A 24,664-nucleotide genomic window follows, 5' to 3' on the forward strand; every position below is an offset into this window, starting at 1 on the left:
GAGGTGCTCTGACAATGATGCAGGCAGGCCTGCCTCAGCCAGGATGACAGACCTGACCTGTGAGACACTGCACGAGGAGCTGGGTGGCTTGGCCACAGAGCAGAGTAGCCTTTAGGCCAGGGCTGGACTACAGCAGTAGGACCCGCCTCCCTCTGAAACTCCAGGGATTGCCATTTGGCACTGCACAAGGGATTCTGCAGAAGGGTGGAAGGGCAGTACTGCTTGCTGCCAGGACGTGTTTCTGTACACCAGGCCATCATGGCAGGTGGGGTCAAAGCTAGCAAAGGTGACCAGATCTGCACAGATTTTATACTGAGCTAGAAGCTTGGGGTGTCTGCAGGTTAACTAGGCAACAAATCCAAATTCAGTCAAAAGCTGCCAGGTTCCGGTAATTGTGGTTCACAACTGAATGGCACCATCAGCACACTGAGTCTCCTCCCTTGCAAGTACCAAATGTAACCAGATAAACCTCTTAATTATGAGATGATGATGGTGGATGATTGAGGAAATGACATACACATAACATACAAAGAGTAGCAATTATTCTGGTAAACCTCCCTATGCCAAGGTAAAATGCAGGAAACAATGAACTAAGTTCTCCCACAACTTCTCCTGACAGATGCTGGCAGCAGGGGACAGGGGAAGTTTTGCATTTAGAACTGTAAGAGCCCAAACAGTCTCTGATACTAATGCCAAAGGAGGAGAGAAAGATGAGCCTTCCTTTACAAACAGAGAGAAGGTTTCAAGAGAGATTACTCCAAAGAGATCAGTAAAAAATGCTCATATTTTTAAAAGCATCTGGTAATCTAGTAAGATTGTCAAAAGCTTGTAGGCGTCGTTGAACAGCTAATCCCCTCTGAAAAACAAAAATCTGATTTAATAGTTGAATCATCCCTTAGTGAGTAAAGTTAGTTTCAACTTTAAAGGTGGAAGATCAGTACTTAAAAGGAAAAATCTGAAAATAGAAATCAGCATTTTCCTCCCACTTTGACCTGCAAGGTACAAAAGACAAAGGCACATAGAAAGGAGGAGCTTTACCCTGCAAGTAACTACACAAATAATTGAAAGTGAGCCTCTTGTTTGTAAATAGTTGTTGTAACTATGACCATTTTGGCTTAAAAATTTTAGCAACAATTGTGTAGTATCCTCATGACATGTCTTTGATGAAAAAACAGAAAAAATTGAGATACTGTACATGGTAATCTTAAATCATCCAGGTACGGCCACAAATTAACTAGAATTAATTGCTCATCTACCTCTGGTGAGTTTCTTTGTGTTATGACAGCTAAAACTGTAACAGAAGGAACTCAAGAAATTAATTTCTTGGTAACAGAAATAAAGAAAACTTGGTGATAAAAACGAAAACTCACATCTTCAGACAGAAATATATCCTGATTTCTCTAACAATTCAAATACAATTTAAGTGTTACAATCAAAGTTTTTTTTTCTCTGAGACAATCAATTCAAATGGGAATTATTTTTCTCTCATGAAGGAATATTTCTGTTTACAGTCTTACAGCTTTCTAAATCCTTCTGTTCATAAGGTTGAACATACAGTCTAAAAAGAGCAATAGAAAGGGATAAAGTTACAGATTTGCAGTATTAAAGGAAGCAGTTCCTGATACTGAATTATGGTGCTGAATTAACAGATGCTTCCCTTTAATATACATTAGTAAGTTCCTTCAGACTGCTGACTTTATGACATGTCTTTGTGAACCAACAGCAAGGTAAAGGGTACCAAAAAATGGTACTACCTAGGGCAGCATATACCATGTTAGGAATCATAGAAATGTTAGCTTAATGATAGAAGCCTTAATTAACTTTTTATAATTAAAAAAAATCAAAAAAGCATAGTTTAGGAGCAACAGGAGAAACTTTTTTTATTATTTTGTCTCAAGTTATTTTCACCTTTCATTAGACTCATCCATACAAGACCAAAGGCTAGAGTTCTTTCATAATTTTGAAATATAAATTTGACATAGAAAATATTTTTTCTGCTTATTCAGAAGCCTTGTAAAAATTCTTGTAGCTGGGCAACTATTTCTGTATCCACGGTTTCCATAAGGGCGTGAAAACCTTGTTCTCCCAGTAATTCCTGCTGTGCCTTTAACTTCTCATAGATGAACTGCTGCAGTGACACAGTGTGTACTGGGTCCTTCAGTGCAAGCTGTGGAAAACATGTAAAATAAAAATATATAACAATACAAAAAAATACTTTATGACTTACACATTTTGATTATAACCTTAGCTCAAGAAAAAAATCTACTTTTATTTTCTTTGTACTTACTTGAGAAACAAGAGGAAACACTTGTGCAGTCATTGCAAGATCAAATTAATTATTACCAAGGCAGATATCAGTTTTAAACTATTTGAAACAGTGTCAAATCACGAGTCTTACACTTTGCTCTAAGGTTTAATGCTTTTACAAGATAAAATAATTTCAAAGCTACTTTATCAGTTACTGCTGAACGGGGTTCCTGTAACTCCTAAAAATCAGTTCTTACCAAGGACTTTATAGTGTCGGAATGCACTTTGGTCAGTTTTATTTTATTAGTAAGAAAACAAAACACCGAAAAAGTCAAACTTGTTTAGATAATATAACAAACAAAATAAACTGTCCATGTGTGGCATAAATAATAACCATAAAGAATAGCCACACTTCAGTACTGATACCTGTAGACCTCAAAAATCTAGCTGGATTATACAATTTTCTTTTGGGCAGGGAAAGACAGGATATTTGTTACTATTTGCCCACATTAGCTGCCTTTTAATAGCAAAAATAGGTAAAAGAAGAAGCTAGATTGACAGAGGATGTATTGCTAATTTTAGTGTCAGCAGACACGTGGGCAGGCTCAGGGCATTGACAGTCATGCCACATTTGTCCCTCAGTCCACCCGACTGGACAGAAGGGGATGGGGCATGGGGACACCTGGTGCTTGCTGTGTCATAAAGAAGTAGGATATTGAAATCAATGGCAATTAATGCAGACCTGTGATCTGTTCATCTTAGTGTCAAATCCAAACAACACTGCTGTTTATGCTGGAAGGTAAACTACATAAACTATTTTGCTGTTTCAAGGTAAGACTTGATAATTTTATTACCTATTATTACCATAACACTCTTTAGAAAGGGGAAGTAAGTGCAGTAACAGTTTGGTACTCTGTAGGAGGATTTTTTTTTCAGTAAATGTAATTTGAACCTGTAGATTATAACAGACTTTTCTAACGAAATTTCTAAATCACAACGAATCTAATCAATATTTGCTGAAGTTAGTAGCATTTTCTTCCTGCCTTGCCAGGCAAAGAATCTACCAGTTTCTGAATGATTTGCATTTGTTCACCTAAAACTGTAATTTGGGACATATAATGCATTTATAGTTAGTTTTTCTAAGTTCATAGCTCTGAACAGTCATGTATAAAATTACTCCAGGAAAGTTTGCACAGAAAAACAGGTATTTAAATACAAGTGTTCTCAATCTTGTGACCCTGACCAAAACCACTCAATCATATTCTCCACAACTGGGACAGGAGAGAAAATATAATGAAAAGCTTATGGGCTGAGGTAAGATCAGGTAAGATCACTCATCAGTTTCTCTCACATGAGCAAAACAGATCTGACTCCGAGAAATTATTTTACCACCAACCAGATCAGGGTAGAGTAATGAGAAATGAAACAATCTTAAAACAACTTTCTTCTTCCTGGGCTCAACTTTAACCCTAAATTCTCTACCTCCTCTGGAGCAGCTTGAGGGACAAGGGAATGGGGATTGCAGTCATTTTATCACATGCTGTCTGTGGTGATCCTTCCTCCTCACACTCTCACCCCGCTCCATCATGGGGTCCCACCCACAGGAAGACAGTACTCCATGAACTTCTCCCATGAGTACATCCATGGGCTGCAGTCCTTCACTAGCTCTTCCATGCAGATCCCTTTTTTTCCATACGGTGCAGTCCTTCAGTAACAGGCTGTTCCAGTTTGGGTTCCTCTCTCTATATGGCCACAGGTGACAGGAGCCAACTCCAGTGTGGGCTTCCCATGGAGTCAGACTCCTTCAGGCATCCACCTGCTACAACATGGGCTGCAGGTGGATCTCTGCATCCCCAGGGACCTCCATGGGCTGCCAGGGCATAGTTGCCTCACCATGTCTGCACCAGGGGTTGCAGGGGAACCTCAGCTCTGGCATCTGAAGCACCTTCTCCCCTTCCTTTCTCTATGACCTCAGTGTCTGCAGATTTGTTGCTCTCACATATCTCACTGCTCCCTGGCTCACCACTCAAAGCAGTACCACTTGAAGCCAGTAGAGACTTCTGTAGTATGAGTAATGCTTGCTGCTACCATCTGTAAGTCAAATGCGACTTAAGAGCCTTCAGACTTAATTAAGGAGTTAATACACTAACTTGTTTTCATTCAGATAGTCACATCAAAAGTATTTCAAGTACATAAAAGAGTCTCCTGCAACAAGAAGTTGGTTTTCTTTTGCTATACTTTTTTGTTACTGGTATTCAGAACTAACAAAACAAATGAAATAGTTTGATATAATGAGTTTGTCAACAATATTCGACAGACAGCTGCAGTCTTCACTGACTAAGCAAACAAAATCCTAAGTTTGGAAGAATGGTAAGCATAGTTGGAGAAGGACTATACACTAAGTATGTATGCTGAGTTCCTAGGTGTGTGGCCATAGCTGTTTTATTGAAATGTGACTGATTCTGATAAGACAAAACAAATCTATTTTCCAGTTAAAAAAAAACACTAATAAATTCCAACAGCTTAATCAAAACAGCTACAGAGAGGAAAGAAAAATTTGGCAAGTAATTGATTACTGAAATGTGCTTTATGATGCTAGGTGAAAACATGGTTTTGACTACTTTTTTAATCTTGTTACTTTACAAATTGATCTTGACACTGCCTGGACTGAAGAAACCAATCTCCCACCTCACTGGCTGTAAACATGGGCTTGAAGCAGATAAACAATTCAGAGGTTTTGCTGATTCCCTTTAGGTTGTTCTTGCTTTTCTTATCAAATTATGTATTTATTCTCTCTTTTACTTTACCAGTGATACCAGCTACTATAGTTTTCCAAGTTTCATGTGAGTGTGCGCACTGGTGCTCCTACAGAGAGGAAGAAACTTCCACCACACAGAGGTAGGAATGGGCCCAGGTAATGTTTTGTTTTTAATCCAGTTTCTAAAATCAAATGCTACCTGTGCTTTCAAAGCCATGATTAACAATTCTGATTATTATCTGACACTTCTGCTTCTAGTGACCTGCCCAAAGGACCTGTACAATTTTGAAGTAAATAGCCAAGTGTTGTGTCTCAATTTCTGCACCATCTGCAATGCTATATATCACACTATTTCAGTTGGGATTCAGAATGAATTTATAGCAAACATTCATAACAACTGCAGTTCACTTGCTTTCACAGCTGCAAGAAATTACATTAAAAAGAGTAAGAATACAGTGTATACTAAAATTAGCTGAAAAAATGACAATGTGGAAGGCTTAAGTCAGAAATATATCAGGAAAAATGAACTAAATATAAGAATGAGAAGACTAAAATAGGCAGCTATTCTTACAAAGAAGGCTTGAAAGGAGAAAAACAAAGAATAATGCTTAGTAATCTAGAAAACAGCAACCATGGAAATAGTTAAATTTAGACTATGAGATTCAAAACAAAAATGAAGCTTTGACGTTCATGTATGTTAATTTATTCTCTGTAAACTTTACAAGAAAACAAAGGCTGAAAATGTGTTTAAGCTTAACATTAAAGAGAAGATGAGGAACAAAGCTCAAGCAATTCCTTAGGGAAAAAAGGAAAGTGATACGCAAAGGGAGATATATGTAAGGGAAGATAGATGCAAGGGAAGTAAATCAAGACCTTTGATGTGGTGCTTTTAGTTTGGTGAAGCTCCTCCTTATCCAAGCACATTTGTCATTATTCAAATGACAAATTATGTCATATTGCACGTGACCCCAGAACAGTTTCCTCACTGTAACTGTGTACATCAGCAGCATATTGTTATGTTGTGTAATCTAATGATACAGCATAATTTAATGTGCCCTGCTTTTCATTTTGACATATCCACACTGAAGGTAGTCCTTCACAAATCTAACAAGTCTAAATTCCTCAACACATATCCAAACTATTGAAGTTAACCTGCAACAGAAAACTTGAGGTCTGACACAATGTTATTAAAACTTTAGCCAGACAGCAATATAGTCTAAGTATACTCAAAATTAAGAACATAAAAGCATTGTAGATGAAAATTAACTTTTGCTTTTTAAATCTGATTAACAAACAAAATGTGTCTCTCTCCTCCCTGTTGATCTATAGATATATCGATCACTATTGATAACAATAATGATATACATATATATATCTATATTGAGAGATTATATAAAACCACAAAGAATAAATATCACTGTGCAACAAACAGCTAGAATTTAAGCTCACAAGCAAGAAGGAAATTTAACAAAGTCTAGAGATGCTTTTAAGAGTAATAATTATAGAACTGTGTAGTGCATTTTTAAGGACCACAGAAAATGATATTTCTGCATTTTGTTTAAATCTGAAATTGCAAGACACTAGGAATTTCTCTTAAGGCATTTCTAATAGAAGAAGAATATGGAAAGGTTCACATTTTTTTAAAAAAGACATATATTGTACTGCTTTTACATGTAAAAGAAAAGTTACAGAAGTATACACTGGCTTCTTTGTAAGAGTTCTTCACACTAGAAAAAATTCTATGCAGGCACATTAATTCTTTTAAATATGAGAGATTTGGCCTGACATGAGTTTTCAATAAAGTTTAGCTCTCTTCTTTTTTCAGTAAATTCCTTCTATATTGTGTTAGTATTGTAATATCCAGATTTTGTGGACAGATGATGTTTATTTGGATAACAGTTACCAAGATGCAAAAGGCAAGCAGAAACCTAAGTGTGGTGGCTGCAAGGTTTGGCAGTAAATTTCCTTTTTTTTATTCAAAACATGAATTTTCCAAGAACAACAGATCAATCAAACCTAAGAAGAATTTAGTGTGACAGAAGTGAAGCACATAATCAGGTCTATGACTGAATAACAGATCTAAAATTTACCATTTTTTTCCTTTTGTCTTGTTCTGTAGGAGGTTCCTCATCTTCTGTAGCTTTGGGCTCTTCAAAATGAGACATTAACATGCAGCTAAAAATGGGAACAAGAACAGTTTTAACATACATTATCATTAAAAATTATTTTAAAGCACTTTTGAAAACACAGAACAGATAGAGGAGTTTGCTGAAAGTCAGGCAATCTAATCACAAGTAATTTTTTCCCCAAGAACAGTGAATCTAATGTAGCCTGGAATGCATGTTGTCTGTCACCTCCATCCATGTAACAATCTCAGCTATCCTTCATGGTTTTGCTTAAGTTGTGGGTTAAAATGCATTTGTGCACATAGAAAACAAACCACACGGCTTTAAAAAATACAGAAAACCTACTGTTCCTTACAAAAAAATTCCGCTCCTTTTCAAGAAAATGCCATACAAGCCATTTATACAAAGTCAAAGTGGCTAAACATATACAGATTGCAAAGATGTCTCGTGGCATTCATGTTTTTCTGTGAGATCTTTGACAAAAGGACCCAAAAACTAGTAAGGACAGTGCTATTCTACAATAAAATCTGCAAGACATTGAACAAAGGTTTTTAACTCGTTTTTTACCTGCCTCAACTGGCAGGTACCCATATGTAAAAATAACAGCCATATTTTAACTTTTATTTTTGAAGTATAAAACCAGAAAATATGAAAAAAAAATATCCAGTTTAAAAGTCAGAGATTTTCCTGCCTGCTGAAATGGTTTGAATGGACTTTATAAAGACATTAATGAAAGCTATTCTATAGAAAACATGCCTTTCATTAACTTTACATGCTCTATGCTGAAACAATAGACAAATAGTCCACCACCTTATCAAATCTTTTCCTGGAATTTCTGCCTTAAAAATCAAAACTACTTAAAAAACACTCAGGTAATGACAACATGTCACCATGTATCAGGTATGATTTAAGACACAAAGGACACATAATTCACATATTACAAAGCACCATGACAAATGCAGATTATTGTTCATTTTCAGTCCTGCATTATTGTGCATTTTTAATTGCTGCATCCCACTAGCATGTGAAATACTCCATCAACTTAGATGAAGAACCCTTTTTAATGTTACCAACATGAAAAAAAAGGCTGTGATTTTATGTGTTTTCTATGACTTTTTATGAAAATGTTAAGACTTTTCTGTTTACATATTTAGTTCTAGTAACGTGTTTAGAGCTGTATGAAACACTTGCTAAACAGCATGGCAAGCAGGGTCAAATACTAACACAGAAGCCATTTTTAATAAAGGGATTAGTTATTTCAAAATAATACATCAAATTGCATATCTCCTCTGCTCACAAATGGCTGCTTGCATCCCAGTTTATTAAAGGAAAAGGAGACAAAACTGTCAATGTCAACATACAAGACTGAATTAACTTTTTCAGACCATCATAAGTTTTAGGTACCACAGAATTCCAAAAAAAGGAGAGGAGAGAATAAAAGAAGAGATAGTGATAAAATTAGGAAAAATCTGAGTATTGGTGAAACAAGTCTAGAGTAGGGGAATGCTCCCCTTTCCAGAAAATTTGAGGTTTGTAAAGTTCTCTCATAATTATCCCTACAATGTGAAATATGAACTCTAGGAAACCCAGCTAAGTGCAATCCCTTTGAATTGTAAGACAGTGTAAACATTTCCATAACCTGATTAAAATCCAATATAAATCTAAAAAATGACAAGGCTTTTACCACTTCCAAAGTCCCACTGCTCTAACTACAACAGTTTCTTTATAATTCCAGTTTAAATGTATTCATTTAAAGTGGTTAAGTCACTTAAGCCATTGCCATTGTTTAACCTTTATAACCTTCCCTGTACATGTTTACCCCACTCTTCAGCCTTCAGTGGCTAAAGTTCTATAGCATTTCAGCTCTGATCTTCCCGTGTTAAACATACACATAATTTTATTTCCTGCACTACAATAATTAGCTAATATGATAATCAGTGGACATCACATTATCTTTTTTCTGAACCAGTTCGGGCTTAAGCCATTCTTCTTTAGTCTGGAGAGCCACAATAGTGCACATGATTTCAGATGACTGCTCTCGCTTTACTTCCAAATGATGTCAAAATGTATTATGCAAAAGTCAAAATCTTTCAAACAGCTCTTTCAGAACCTGCCAACATAAATATGTCCTTGGTTCAGTGTGACTATATTTTATGAAGTAAAAACAATGCCCAGACTTCAGAAAAGTAGTGACAAGTTCTAAAAGCCTTCAGGCTTAAAATATGAAATGAACTAGGATAAAGTTGAGAACTATTTTCAACAAGTACTGGCAAAGCAACATGTTTAGAAATAGAAGGGCTCTGAAATGTTTTCTCTAACAGTAAACAAAACAGTGCCAGACATTGTGCATATTCCCAGACTTTGGACTTACATCTTCTTTACTAAGAGTTTGGTGGAAGTACTTTGGCAAGAAATTCTTAGGCATAGTTCAGGCTCAGTGTGAGTGTGGACTGCTCTGAACACATAATTGTGTGCATACCACCTGTTTTAAGTGGAGAAGAACTTAATAGATGGCGTTCTGGCTGTTCTGTGCCACCTAGTTTCAGTGGCAGTAAACACCCTCTCAAGCAGTAAATTAATTAGTTCAGATAGAATCTGTTCAATCACCATGTAATGATCAGAAAGAAAATGCTTGATTCTTAGCATCAGAGCATCAGTAAATTCTGTTATTACAACTCTCCATTCTAAAAGTAAGTAATTATTACAGAGATAGGGAACCATCAGAAGATGAATGAGTGTGGTGCTGAGGGGCAGAAGACTCTGGACACCTCCAACATCCACGTTCCTGCCACGAGCAAGCTCCAACTCCTAGCTCAGGAAACTTTTGAGATATATTCTGTAGCACATGTTACATGGAACATCTGAAGAACTCTTCTTGTGGGATATGCTTTTAAATTCTCTAGGCTGTGAAATACTGTACACTAGGTGAACTCACATGAGGTTCATGTCACATTCAAAGAAACTCTGAACTACCTCTGAGGAAAGGTGGTCCCTCCCTATCAATACACATGATTGTTGTATTGAAATTTTAGATGTAACATTCAAGTAAGCAAAAAGCAAATCTAAGCATATGAATGTTTTAAGACATCATTTAGTGATAATTTAATGAACAATGTAAAATTATACTCTCATTTTAAGACCTCTTTCCCCATTGCAAATATTTTAAGACCAAAAGCTTTGTGTCTTCCTGAAACACTCACTCTTGAGGAAAATAGATCTCTAACAAGCATGTCTTAACTGCCTACAGATTTTTCAAATGAAAATCCTTCATATAAAACAATACTGCTACTATTAAACCCTGTTTAAATTAGATTTTCCGCTTACTCTTTGTATGTTCCTGTTTCAGAATCTTCAGTCATAACATCGTTCAGTCCTTCCACTGAAATGTTGATGATACCACAAAATTTATCTTGGATAACACTGTAAAAGAACAAAATTTATTTTGGATAACATTGGAAAAGAACAGGAAAGTGACTTAGCTAAAGGAACTGCACAGGAAATTTGCTCAGTTGTAGAGTACATTTACAGAGAGGTATTTTCCTTGCTTACTGCTTAGCTGAGCATGCTATCAAGCAGCTAATTCAGTGTATTTTTTTATTACAAAAAGGCTTCAAAATATAAAAGAAACATTATTTTTAAATATAACAGAACTTAGTGTGCCACTGAAAACCTAAAAGTAATTGCAAACGAACAGAAGAAACACATTAGCAATATCCTTGACATTAGGAGTTAAGAAACTGAGTGGGAAGGGCATGCTCCTGCCCTTCCCACTCAGTGAAGAGAGTAGTGGCTTCTATGCCCAGCACATTTACAACTTTTCTAGCATCACTATTCAATACATAAACCTACACAACCCCTTGAGCAATGGCTGCTTGTAAAGAAGGTACACTTCCCTACTTACCTGTATTTTTTCACCCTCCTAGGTAGCCAGCTCCCCAGAGTGGGTGGAAAAACCCTGCAACCAATTCTGCAAGAATGTGACCTTCCTGACTGTACAGAGAGAGGGTGACAGGATTTAGCTGTTCAAACACAGACACCTTCTGCCATAAAGCTATTTAAGACTAATGCAAAAGGCTGGTAGATATCACTTGGGAATTAAAAGGCACGAGTACCTTTACTCAGCATCACCTGAGGGCTTGACTAGATAGGCCCACAATGCCCAAAATTACACTGAACACATTTACATTTGCCCCTGCCTTGACAAAGGATCTGCTGGTAGGATAAGGGCGTAGGAACACCATCTCCCCATGACAGATAAAGTAGGGGACACCAGCTCCTAGTTAATGGAGAGCAGCCAGCTGCTGCTTCTGCTCCATTTCCTGCTACTGTGGATCTAATGCCAGAGACATGCTATTGCAGAACACGGGTTCTCAGACTCCTACTCCATGAACTGCGACAGCGTGACGACAAACTACAAGTGAAAAAATGTTCATCTCAGGAATACATGCAGCAAAGAAAGAGAAAGGATCTAACTGTGATCATAAACTACAACCCTTTTCCTGGGACTGCTGCTGACTGATGCACCTTTGCTCCCAGTTTGGAACTTCAGGCTTAATTCTCCCAAAAAGATGCTGCTGATGCTGCTCTCTAAGAGGCAGAGGCAGAAGCAGACACATTCCATTTATTTACAGGCACTGAACATGAACATATATTGTACTTCAATTGTTTTAACACAGACAAATCTATTTCCTAATATTCTTTCATTTCCTTTTCTTATTTGGGGTGAAGACTGAAGACATGGATGAACTGTAGCCCCTTACACAATAGCAACTGCTTTTGAAAAATTTCTTATCAGACACACAACAAAATTTTACACATATGACAAATAGTTAAATAGCAACAGATACCTTGGAAAAAATGCTTATCAAGTTAGAATACTAAGCATAGAAAGTATTTCTTTTATGCTTGTTTTGATAAAACTGTAATCTCATTCATGATCCTTTCTTTCAAAGGGATTAGTTTTTGTTCCCTTTTTAAAATTCAGCTACTGTTGTATGCCAGAATCTGAAGGGTATTTTGTATCATCAGTCTTGAAACTCTTGAATTCCACAAAATGAAAACTGACATGATTTCTACTGCCTGATTGCCAGCTATGTATTTTAAAAGACATTTATTCCTTTGCCAAAAGTCTTCCCCATCACATTCAGAACAGCAAAACATTACATGTTGTGAGGCTGAATCTCTGTTAGGTTCTGCAGACAGCAAGCAAACAACCTACTGACCTCACAGCACAGCTGAGAAAGTCAACAGTGCCTCAGTCACTTGCACAATGAGCCCTCCGAGACAGAGCAGGTTTCTTCACCAAGTCAAAGGTCCTGCCTAGCACACCTCCATTAAGACTCTGTTGCCTCATCCTTGTTTTTGAAACACATCTCTAAGAAAATGCCCAAAACAGTTAAGATTTTCCAACATGAGTAAGGTTGGTATTTCCCAACAAGCTGCCCTCAGATTCATGTCAATAGTAGATAAGGAGTATTCAATGGAGAAAAATGTGAGCACTTTGAGCCCTGGAGAAGTAAACTATGCTCTGTTCATACACACTATTTAATTAATAATACAGGATGCTTTCCAATAGCTGTATTATTTCTTCCTTCCAAGTTGCATGAATCCCAGAATGGATTGGGTTGAAAGTGAGGTCACCTAGCTCTGACTCTGCTGCCATAGGCAGGTCACCTTCCAATGGACCAGGCTGGTCAAAGCCCCATCCAGCCTGGCCTTAAACACTTTCAGGGAGGGAGCATCCACAGCTTCTCTGGGCAACTCAGTGCCACATCACCCTCACAGTAAAGAATTTCTTCCTAAAATCTAATCAAAACCTACTCACTTTTAAGCCATTCCCCCTTGTCCTACCACTACAGTTTCTGATGAACAGTCCCTCTCTGGCTTCCCTGCAGGCCCTTTCAGAGACTGGAAGGTTGATGTCAGGTCTTCACACAACATGCTCTTCTCCAGGCTGAACCACCACAACTTTCTCAGCCTGTCTTCATAGGAGAAGTGTTCCACTCCTCTCATCAACCTTGTGGTCCCTGGACTTGCTCCTGGAGTATCATGTCCTTCTTACATTAAGGGTCCCAGAGCAGGATGCAGCACTCCAGTTGGGGTCTCATCAGCACAAAGCAGCAAAAATATTGCTCTTGATAGTTACCACAAAAGCTCATAAGGAAATCACTAATTTCTTGGAAAGAATATTCCTATTTTATGACATAATGAGAAATTGTATTTCACTTCTTTAGTGGAGGATTCATAAGAGTGTTTTTTGGTTTTTTAAGGAAAAAAAAGAATGTAGAGCACCTTTCAAAATGTAATTTGCCCGCAGCTTTCAGTAAATATAATACCTTTTGTTTTCTCTGCTTTCTTCTCCCCTTTAAATGGGACATACAGTTTCTTACTACCAAAGACCCACTGAAATATTTACCAAGTATGGAGTCATTAAACAGTGTGACTATTTCTAGAACACAAGACACATGCTGGTGAAAAATAAAGATACCACAGACTCACACTTTAAAAAAAGAAACCTCAAAGTTCAGTGGCCATATAAAATGCATCAGGCCTTATTTTCATGCCATGCCATTCAAAGTAATACCTTTTCAAAGAGACTAAAATTAGCCTGCTTATTTAAAGAAATAATTAGAAAATTCATGAGTGGATTCAAAGAAGACAAATACTGCATTCAGATGAATTATCAGAACAGAACAGTTACTATGTTTCATACTAAAATCTTAAACCTGGAGGAAGGCACCATTTAAGCAGTTCCCCCATTGAATTGCAAACAATCCAGATTAGCAATGAAACAAACAAAACCATCAGGCTATAAGTGGTTTTATATCTACCCAGTCTTCCTAAATTATTTGCACAAAAAGTGTTTTGGTATGCAGCAAAAGCAAAAGGCCCACAATTGGCATTGAAAACACTTCATAATCCAGTTTCAAAGATATAAGCACTACTTTTTTTTTTTTTTAATTACAGAACGGATATTTTATGCTGCCTGTTAATAAAATTCACCTTACCAATAGAAAAGAAAATTTAGCATTCAGGGCAGCTTCCATAAGAACAATCTCAAAACTTCTATTTTGAAGTTTGCATAAGTTTTTAAATAAAAGAATAAAAGCTTTGCAAAGGACAGAACAGACCCCATCTGTTCTGAAAATAAGACATAGTTTGTTTGGTTTTTTCATTCTGTTTGTAATTTCTAATGCACATAGCTATCTATACAACTTATTATCCTGAGGTTTTATGTGAAAATTCCTAATTTTTACTTCACTTACATAGCCAACTACTGGAGACAAAACTATCATCATGTTAAAATATGTCCTGACACATTTTTAGTGGTGCTTAAATAAAATGGACCCCATATCTACTTTGCATATCCCTCGGAGAAGGAGAAAAAAATCTGTATGAGAAAAAATACTTTTTCAGAGATAAAAGAAGATAAAACATTTTCTGCTGTTCTACATTCACCAGAATGATGCAAACACCAAGAAGAGTTTGATTTCATATCTTTACTAGTTTACATATTGAGTAAGCTTAATTAATTCTTTTTTCTTATCTCATTAGCCAACGAAAGAGGTGGAGTGGGACAAGCAGAGATTACTCTGCACATACTGTAAGTGACATAAATAATTGTTACACACACCCTCCCCACCCCCTTAGGAGCTGCACAGTTCTAGGGAGCTCCTAAAGCAGTGAAGTAGCAGCTAAGACAGTATTTTCAGGGGAGTCCTATGACTGACCATAAACTTCATCTTCATGAAGCACCACTTTGCTTCATGAGGGCAGATTTCACTAAGGCTTCTACTTATTCCCTAGTGATTTTAATTGACATATGAACCACATGTGTACATTAAAGGGTTGGCTTCCTCAAGTGAAGATTTAAATACAAAAGATACTGGCTGCTAAAGAAAGGCATTTCCCTCACAACTGCATAATAAATCTCTCAGTGCCTTGTTAGTTTAATCCCTGTGTCGGCAAGCTGGTAATTCGAGGATGTCTCCACTCCAAAGGATGGCTTTCAATGGCTCCAACTCTCTGCTGCACAAACAGCTGTGACATCAGTTTCCTTTCATGTTCCCCCACTACAGATGGTGAGAGGCATACCTGGCAAACAACTCCCACAGCAGCTTGTCAGCGAAAAAGATGCACCTACAGAAAGAAGCTCTCATGCCTTTCTGTAAAGAGCAGCTGTGGAAATCAGAGCCTAAAATAACAGAGCTGCTCCCTGCCAGATTTGAGAATTGAGAATTAGGTTTATTCAGTTTTTAACCTTTGTGCACTACCAAAACTTCTCCGTAAAAAAGGCACAGCAGCATTTCTAGCAAGAGAAACTTAACCAGTTTCTACTGCATTTGAAGTCCACTATTTCTGAAGGTGTCCACATAAAATTAAAAATTTAAAAATAGAGCACATAAAATTGCAGAACCTACTACATGCAATCATTGAATATGCAGTTGTTACTAAATGAAAACAAAATTAATATTTATCAGAACAAATTATGTAGGAGAGACAGAAGGTAACAAAAATGAGTTGAAGAGAGAGACTGCAGTGGATTAGCCTCTGGAGAAAGGTGCATAAATTACAGCCAGTGTTTTTCCCTTCTTAAAAGCATTTGCCCATTATGTTTAACATCTGATCTTAAGTTAGAAAATTATTTTAAAAAATAGTTTCTACTCAAGCAATACTAAAGAGTTTAAACTTCTGTCCAAGAAGCTGAATTGCATCTTCCCTAGAAGTATTTGATCTATGATACAATAAATTACAGACAAATACAGTATTATTTCATTACACTAATAACAAACAATAATGAAGTCATACTTGCACTTTCACACCCACTCAGTGCAGTCAAGATTTATATATGTCTTGGTAGCAGAAAATATATTTTTTTTCCCTGCTGGAAAAGAACTGCAGATGGACAAACAAGATGACCAGGACCTGCACAGTCCAGAGTTACACCAGCAGGAAAGAGAGGGGAGAGAACAAGAACGCTGAGGGCAGCCCTGGCTCAGCTGGAGAATGCAACAGGCTCTGTGCTGGAGCCTGGAACAGCTCTATGCTTCTATGCACAATTTAAATCAACACCATGGAGGAAAGTCTATCAAAGCATTGTTCCCCACTTTTCCTTGAGGAAAATGGTCTAGCTGTAAACTGTGCAACTTATAAACATGGTTGAAATCTCTAGGGCACAGGCCTGTACAAGAAAAACAGCATCTACAAAACTAAGTAGGTTTTACAACATTGGACTATTTGGCATATAGTTTTATGACATTTAATTCTAGAATAAAGTTTAAATTATTGAAGTAACAGAAAAAAAAAATCGCAGAAATTCAGGTTGAAAATAAAGCTACAGCATACTAGACATGCCCTGACAACAACAGAACACCAACATTTGAAATAGAAATAAAAAGTTATATGCAAACTATAAAAGAAAATACCCCTATTTTGAAGATGAAGCTTTAACTAAGAACACATGTCTTGACCTAACACCTCCAAATACAAACCAAATATGTAAATATTTTCAGCCATTAATTTAGCATTATGTACTCACAGTATAGTGTACTTCTTCAATTTGTACCTCTTATCTAGCTAAAAAGTCCCTAAAAATATTACTACATAGATGACATAGATGATGATCTTTTATTGACGATAATTAACCAACTCTATTACTTTAGACATAATAAATTTACATTTTGGTAAATTTCAAGAGCATTTTGTTTTTCTTAACTCCAATTTGGGGTATTTCATAACATGATACAGATACACACTAATAAAAATCACTTTAATATATACATTATACAGACTGAACACACAAATCTCTATATTACAATATGCTATAGGTATAAATAGAATCTGTGTAGTTTGAAAGTTTTCTCTTACTCAAGAGTTTGAACATGCTAACTGTAAATGTGCTTTTTTCCCCCTGTGCTTTATTTAATAGAGGAAGAGTAGAAATTCTATTACAATAAACACATGAAACACTCTTTTCTGATCCCCAAGATTTCTTGGCTTCGTGATCCTACTAAGAACTGATGTTTTGCTTGGTGCACAATAGCTATGGAATTTCTATAGGAACTTACATCATTAAGTACGGCAAAATAAATTAAAGTGTACTTTATACTATATGTATACTTGAGCATAGGTGAACAATTTCTACAAACAGGGACTGAGGTTAATAAATTTTATCCATGTTAGATTGAAATGACATATAATGAAATAATCAATAAATTTCAAAACATTCAGTAAGCAAATGCTGATGCAGAAACCAAATTGTGCCATTTTCCACAGTTCTATTAAGCATGGTGGAGGTATTTTTACAGAATCAAGTTCTTGATTTCTTGACCTTTCATATCACAGTTAACTCCAAATCAAATGAGATAAATTACAATGATGAATGTTCGAACAAGATGACCTGTGCCTGACTTTCTGATACTGTTCGCTTGAGCAGCCTTATTTGGTCCAGTTCTGAATGTTCCACTGATTTCCGAGTTAGAGACTGCACTGAGTCAGTTATGTTGTATCTCCCAGGCTGATAAAAGCCATAATATTCTATACTCTTTTCCCCTGAGTTTTCCAGCACCTTTAGTTTTTGCCTAAACTGAATAATTTTACAGGTTAAGAACAGGATAACAGCACAAGCCAGAATGAAAAAGGCTAGTAAAATATCAAAAGCTTGATTCAGCTTTTCAACCTGTTGTGTACAAATCAGGGTTGTTTTTAATGATACGGGAGCAGGATCTGTTGTAAACAACAATTCTTCTTCTACATTTCCATTAGTAGGTATCATTTTTGCTGGAATTTGCACTGGTAATGTTGATAACACTGTAGCTGCCTGTGATGGCACTTCAACAGCATATTCCTGATAAGGCAATGGGGTAGAAGATGTAGCTGCAGTTCCCTCCCAGAAACCAATATACTTAGTTTCTGCAGTGACAAACTGCTCCAATGTGTTGTGCCTGTTCCCTTTATGCCAGGCCATCAGCAGAGTGGTAGCGCTGTGATGCACCCTGACAGATCCCAGACTTGGGGCAGAGCCCGGGCTGTCAGTGGGGCCAATGCAGTCTGAAAACCAAGCCCATTTAATATAATGCAAAGGTCTACCACGCATACTCTGAGGATGCTGACAGTGGATTTTTGCAGAAACAGAAGATGATGCTAGCCAATTAAGTAATGCAAGCATTTTGCAGCTGCAGTTCCAAGGATTAGAATGTACCTGCAGATGAGTTAAAGATACTAAGGGCTTGAGCACTTCAGGTTGTAACTCTGTGATATTATTAAATGCTAAATTGAGTACTCTAAGTGACCGCCCCATTTCTTCAAAGGTACCATTGCCAATACTGCCTATTCTATTTCTGTCTAGCTGTAGATACATTAAATTGGTCAATAAGGTAAAAGTGCTGGAATTTATAGTTTCTAAATCATTATAACTTAAGATTAGCTGGCTAAGGTTGTTTAATCCAAAAAATCCATTTACAGCAACACATTTTAGCTTGACATTTTTCAAAAACAGATATTTAAGCTTATTAAGTCCCTTAAATGCAAAAGGCTGAATTGATCCAATGGGATTGTGAGACAAAGAAAGTCTTTCAAGATTTTTGAGCCTTCCAATGGCATTTGATGGCACAAGTGGTAAGTTGTTACCTTCAAGAAACAAATATGTAAGATTTTCAAGATGATGAAATGCTGCATCTGATATCCGTGAAATCTTATTATTTGCTAGGTTTAGTGTTTGGAGACTTATCATTCCCCAGAAAGTCCCACTTCCAAGGACACTGAGACGATTTCTTTGAAGTGTTAAATATCTAACAGAAAGAAGATCACTAAATAATCCTCTGGGAAGAAAAGCTATTTGATTATTCTGAAGGTATAAACAATGAAGATTGGAAAGGCCTTCAAAGATTCCTGGATCCAAGCGTTTAATATGATTGCTATTTAGATGCAAGTAGCACAGTTTGGGGAGTTCCACAAAAGCTTTTGGGTGCACATACAAAATACTGGAATTATCCATGTAGAGTGCAGCAAGCTTCAGAAAGCCTCTTAGATCATTTGGAGTGACATGTGATATATTATTCCCACTGAGGTAAACAAGAATTGTTGTTTTAGGAAGGTTCCAAGGGATGCTCGAAAGCCCTGCATTACGACAGCTAACTTGTCTCCCTGTGCAGAGCTGACAAGCAGATGGACAGCCAAAAGCCTCCTTCTGGAGCAGCAACCAAAGAAAACAATTAAATATATACAGGAATGCTCCTGGGCAGGGTGAAGAACTTTGTAGAACACACATATCCCTGTCTTTGGCCTTCTTAGTCCTCTCTGACTTCACTAGTAGAGATAAAAAGAAGTATATAAATATTATTAATTCAAATATATTTATTATATATATTAATCATTAATAATTATTTGAATCTATGTGTACAGTCTTAAAAATATTAGCATTACTCTCAAAATTGGTATTTTACATATTATTCTTTCATGCCAAAGAAGGAGTTTAGAACTCCAACTTACTAACTGGACTTCACTGCAAAAGATTTTTCAAAGTAAATGCACAGTTTCATAAATATACTGCTAATGTAGCCAGAAAATATTCAATTGGCTGTAGCATAAAAGTATCTAAGCTGCCAAAATAACAGCTTCTCTTAATTTAAAAATACTATATATTCTCTACTTCTTATAGTTAACCATCACTAAGAAATGTTTCAAAAGCATTCAAGTAGAAATGCCAACTGTAAACAAGTTACATTTTACTGGCAGATCACTTACAATTTGAATTTTACTTTTATAAAGCTGAGTTACATTTAAAAGAAATAGAACCATTTCCTTACCCCAAATCTGAAGCTCATTATTTCCGTTATTTTGCCGTTTGCAATCTGCTAGATTATGTTATAAACTGGCCAACTACACTCATCTGGGAAACCTTGGTAAAGGCAGTATTGCTGCGTACTACAGCACTCACATTTTTGCCCCAGGGTTTGCAACAGTTTGCTCAGGAAACTAAAAAAGAAGTGCCTGAAGTCAGGTTGCCATGGATACAGGAAACCCTGGGACAGGAAGCCATTTTATCTGTGCTTCAGAAGTATTGTTAGAAAGGAAATCTCAATGATTTGTTTCTAGAAAAGAAAGAACTATCTTAGTCTGTAACTGCTGGGTTTTGTTGTTTTGGGATTTTTTTTTGTTCTTTTTCTGTCTTGCCTTTTTTTTTTTTAATCCGCTGATTTAACTAGGAGAGCTTAAAAGAGTATTATCTTAGACCTAACTTTCAGAATAAAACACAATTTGTAAGAGCACTATTGCACAACCTGTAACTCCCTTATCTTTCACCCAGAACCTGAAATGCTTTATTAAATTGGTAGCAACACTTACACTGTTCCCTGTCTACAGAGCCAAACTGCTGCCACATGCACACATATTCCAGTGGTCTGGACAAGAGGGAAAAGAAACACACTGTGGAGGGAAGAGCCCAGTGTCTCCTGCCCTCTGACACAGCACAATCTGCCAGCAATACCAGAGAAACCTATGAAATCCTAGGATATGAGACCCACATGATGCGGCACTATTTCCAACCTGACCCAAACACTTTGTTAAGTCTCACTTTAGGCCACCCTTTTAAAACCAAATTTATCCACAGAGGACTATGAGATGGTTTCCGGTTCTGAGAGCCACACCTTTCATGCACAGCTTTCATTTCCTGCAGTGTCCCCTGTGCAGAAAAAGACTACATGTGCTACAAATATCCCTCTGCTTAAGGACTGGAGATTACACCCTCAGTTTATCCATCACAGGCAAGAAGTACTTGCAAAGTTCAGGCACATCATCAAAGGGGGAAAGGGAGATTAAGCCTACAAATAGCAACATAACTAAAACTCCATGACTTTACTGCAACGAGACCTTATGCTCAGCAAAAGAATAATGACAAAGCCCATCAGTAGCCACAGCCAAAAAAGACGCACAATAGCAGGAGAATCAAGTCCCTTCAGCTACAATGATCTCACACAGGAAGCGTGACTTCACATAAGGGGTGAAATGTAACCCAAATGTCTTTGTCTATATAATCCAATCTGAAATGCAGGACACACATGAGAAAGGGAAGCAGAATAGACAAGGACATGCTTTTGAAGAAGCCTTCTTCCAAATACAGAGTCTAAAATAAGAAATAAAATAAGTAAAATTGGTCCATGGGCCATTTTAGACAAAGCCTGTATCAGTTACAACCCAGAATTAGAATTGCATTTGTTTCTTTTTTTCTGAGACCAATAGAGCAATAGCAAAGCTAATTCTTCTTTAGATTTGAATATTTATTTTCACACTTACATTTTTTTACAGTATTTAACATAATTGTTGACATTATGAGAAAAGTAAAATAAAATGTCATGTCATTTACTTAAACGGAAAACACCATATAGTCCACAGGAACTATGGTGAAGCATCCTGGATGTGGGGGACAGAACAGTAAGAGTAAAGGAAAAAGATTATCAATAGAGTCAGATGAGGGGAAAATCAGAGACACGCAAAAAGTGGAAAGTGACTTCAAACAGGAAATTATGTTCTACCTAGACTTCACTGCCTGTAGTCCCTTTATATGGAAACCTATATGTGTAAAAAAAGCCCAGACAAAAAAAATTATTCTTCCAAGGTGTGATGTATGAAACAACCCTTTATAGCTACAAAAAGTAAGTAAAATTAAAAAAAAATTTAAAAGGCAAATATTCATAGAGCTCTCTTTTAGAAAATGTCAGAAGCAACACGTTTTGAAACACTAATGCAATTAATGAAGCTCTGTGGTATATCAGACAGCATGAAAATTTAGAGGAACCACTAGAGCAGTGACCAGATAAAAGAAAACTGATGACCAGTAACTAATTGGCCAAATGTCTCTGTGGTCTTGCACTGAAAGTACCTTATTAGTATTCACAACATTTTTGCTTGAACCCTAGCTCTGCTGTGGTTCTCACCACCCTAACAACTCTGATAGTTGAATCCCATGCCCAAAACAGGAAAAAAAAAAATTAATCCAGTTCATGGCTTCTTCCATTCTGCACTAGGAAATCTAGAGAAGTCCTGCTTTACACTTTGTCAATACTGCACCCGAAGGCCTGCAGATCTGATTGCAATCTATTTTAGAGCTATTATTTCATTAATACTACATATTGTTAAAGTATCTGAAAGCAGTATCTGTTAAGAACGAGATGCAAAATTATGTGCCACATAACTGATACCATTTTGGGGGAAACCATAAAAAAGGCTAGGTGGGATACATACATAACTTGGATCAGCATTTGTCAAAGTGGCTCATACTTAGAAATAAAATCCATTACTTTTTGAAAACTGTACGAAAAAACCCAGGAAACACTAACAAGCTTAGGCTGCTCTCATATTTCATTCACTGCAAATTTTCTTCTGCAGAGAGAGTGCTACTAGGTTGTACCTGAATAGAGCTTCACATGGTAACAGAGGAAATTATTTTTGAACCCACAAGCGAATTCCATCTTTTTATACTAATATTGATGAAGTTACTAATGCTATTGGCTTTTTAACATTAAAATCTACTTCAACTATGACTCCTCGTTAATAAAAGCATGAAGCCTGAGTAACAGCAATTTGTCAAATTGGGCATAAAATGACAGGTCAAATAACTGAAAGAACATACAAGCACTTCACCCATGTTACATTAAAGCCAATATAAGGAATATTAGGTGGCACAAACTAGTCAGCCAAATTCCACTTACATACAGCAGAAAACAAGCAAGAAGTTCAAAAACAGGGTCTAAAGTAAATTTTTGAGAAGGTATTTCATTCTCATAATTACTACAAAATTCTGTTAAAGCCCACAAACGAGGACAAACAACTTTTAGCACTGTAATTATTCTTTTAAGCTTATTAGAGTGAAACTATTTATTGCCATCCCATTATGTATTTAGCAACCATCTGCTCTTGCAGTGCTTCCTTCCTTATACTTTTATTCTCCACTATTAGGCTACTGTACAAGTTTATTTTTTCAAATCCCTACTTCCTTCTGCCCACATCATCTTTAGATATGACCCCAAATCAAAGCAATTCAGAAACTAAACTACTGCTTAGATAGCACAGACATCAACATTTAATTAACATCCAGTAGGCAGGTGAACTGTTGACACCTTATTAAAACTTTTCTGTTTTTCTCATTATCTAGTTTACCGAAACATTTCTGATTGTTGCAAATATTGCAGATTCCTTCTAGGATTTGATGTTTCTGTTTCAGTAAGAATCCTGACTTACTGCTGCATTTACTGAAAATTTCTCTCTTCCACAGCATAAAAACAACAAAATTATTTTTCCCATTGAGGATATGAAAATAAGTTTCCATTCCATAAACCTGATTTGACCTTAGACTCCAGTAAAATAATATGACAGAAAGCTCTCATGAAACTAAAAGCTCACTTTGAGAAATTAGTTTATTCTCTATATTCAGAAATCTAAGTCTTCTGTGGAGCAACCACTAGGTTTGTGAACAAAACAGTAATATAAAAAAGGTTGGCCATGAATGTAACACACAGATGTGAAATGCTGATAATAACACTACAGCTTTAGCCTTTACTTTTCACTGCAATATTTAGCAATTCTGTTCAAACTATAAAAGCATTAATGTACTCAATATGAATGCAATTCAAACAAAAGGTCCAAATAACTCAAAGTAATTTCCCAAATTTCAACTTCTAGAAATTTAATCAAAACTAAATTAAATTCCAAAACCACACTCTGCCTGCTAGTTTAGGAGACAAGATGGGCATACACTTGGCATTAACAACTGATAGTTCCAAATATTCAACAGAGAAAACTTCAACAGTTCCTAACAACTACTACAGAGAATACTCACACACAAAATAAAAAAGCTATTTCTTAAAAATACAAGCTTTCTTTATACTTGGGCATTTTTTTAATATCAAAACCTGATGTTTTGTTTTAAACACTCACTTTCTCATTAAATTCTTTGAATATGAAACATTATTTTTCAAGACAGTACTTATTTGCAGAAGGTCTTGTAGTGACATGGGTTGTGGCATTTATCACTTCTGGTATCTTATCATAATAGTCTGGCACTGTTAAAGAAAGTCACTGAAAAATCTCAGCTACTCTCTGGCAGTCTCAAATTTCACAGAGTATAGCACAGAGAGATAAGCAGATATACCAAAACGGCTCAAACACACACAGGTGCAAAAACAGCTGTAAATCTATGTTTTGGGTTTGGGATTTTTTTTTTTACTTTTGTTACAATCTTGGATATTTACACATTTTTAGTAATATGCTATACTTCAGTTACTACTTAAGTATCTAATTTGCAAACATGTAAACCATACATTGCAAAGAATTTGAAGGAAGCTAGTTAATCTGCTATCTTTTGCTTTTATATAATTAAAATCTTAAATTTTAGGGTAAATTGTAATTAGATTAGTTTTCCGAAAGACTTCTGAAATATTTTATATAGGCCATAAAACAAAACCAAGATAGCAGCAGCAATCAAACCCTTATGACTGTAGGTTTTTTTTGCAGCAGTTTAGATGCAATTAATGATATA

The 24,664-nt window shown here is 36.4% G+C and overlaps 2 protein-coding genes across 4 annotated transcripts in view; both read right to left on the minus strand.

Annotated features, from left to right (window-relative positions):
• Window positions 1-1,854: 1,854 nt before the first annotated feature.
• Window positions 1,855-24,664, minus strand: part of IPO11 (importin 11) — an 80,582-nt gene continuing 57,772 nt past the window's right edge. For all 3 annotated transcript variants that reach the window (XM_030968149.1, XM_030968147.1, XM_030968148.1), the window contains exons 30-32: window positions 10,456-10,551; window positions 7,096-7,180; window positions 1,855-2,167 (exon numbers count right to left, since the gene is read on the minus strand). In XM_030968149.1, coding sequence (XP_030824009.1) covers window positions 2,003-2,167; window positions 7,096-7,180; window positions 10,456-10,551 — 346 coding nt within the window. In that variant the 3' untranslated portion in view covers window positions 1,855-2,002. The remainder of the gene's footprint in view (window positions 2,168-7,095; window positions 7,181-10,455; window positions 10,552-24,664) is intronic.
• LRRC70 (leucine rich repeat containing 70) lies at window positions 16,860-21,252 on the minus strand. Its single transcript, XM_030968150.1, has 2 exons — window positions 19,938-21,252; window positions 16,860-19,437 (listed from the first exon to the last, which is right to left on the minus strand). The coding sequence occupies exon 2, from the start codon at window positions 19,397-19,399 to the stop codon at window positions 17,501-17,503; it is 1,899 nt and encodes a 632-aa protein (XP_030824010.1). The 5' UTR covers window positions 19,400-19,437; window positions 19,938-21,252; the 3' UTR covers window positions 16,860-17,500.

The sequence above is a fragment of the Camarhynchus parvulus genome, chromosome Z (genome assembly GCF_901933205.1).
Source record: "Camarhynchus parvulus chromosome Z, STF_HiC, whole genome shotgun sequence".
NCBI lineage: Eukaryota > Metazoa > Chordata > Aves > Passeriformes > Thraupidae > Camarhynchus > Camarhynchus parvulus.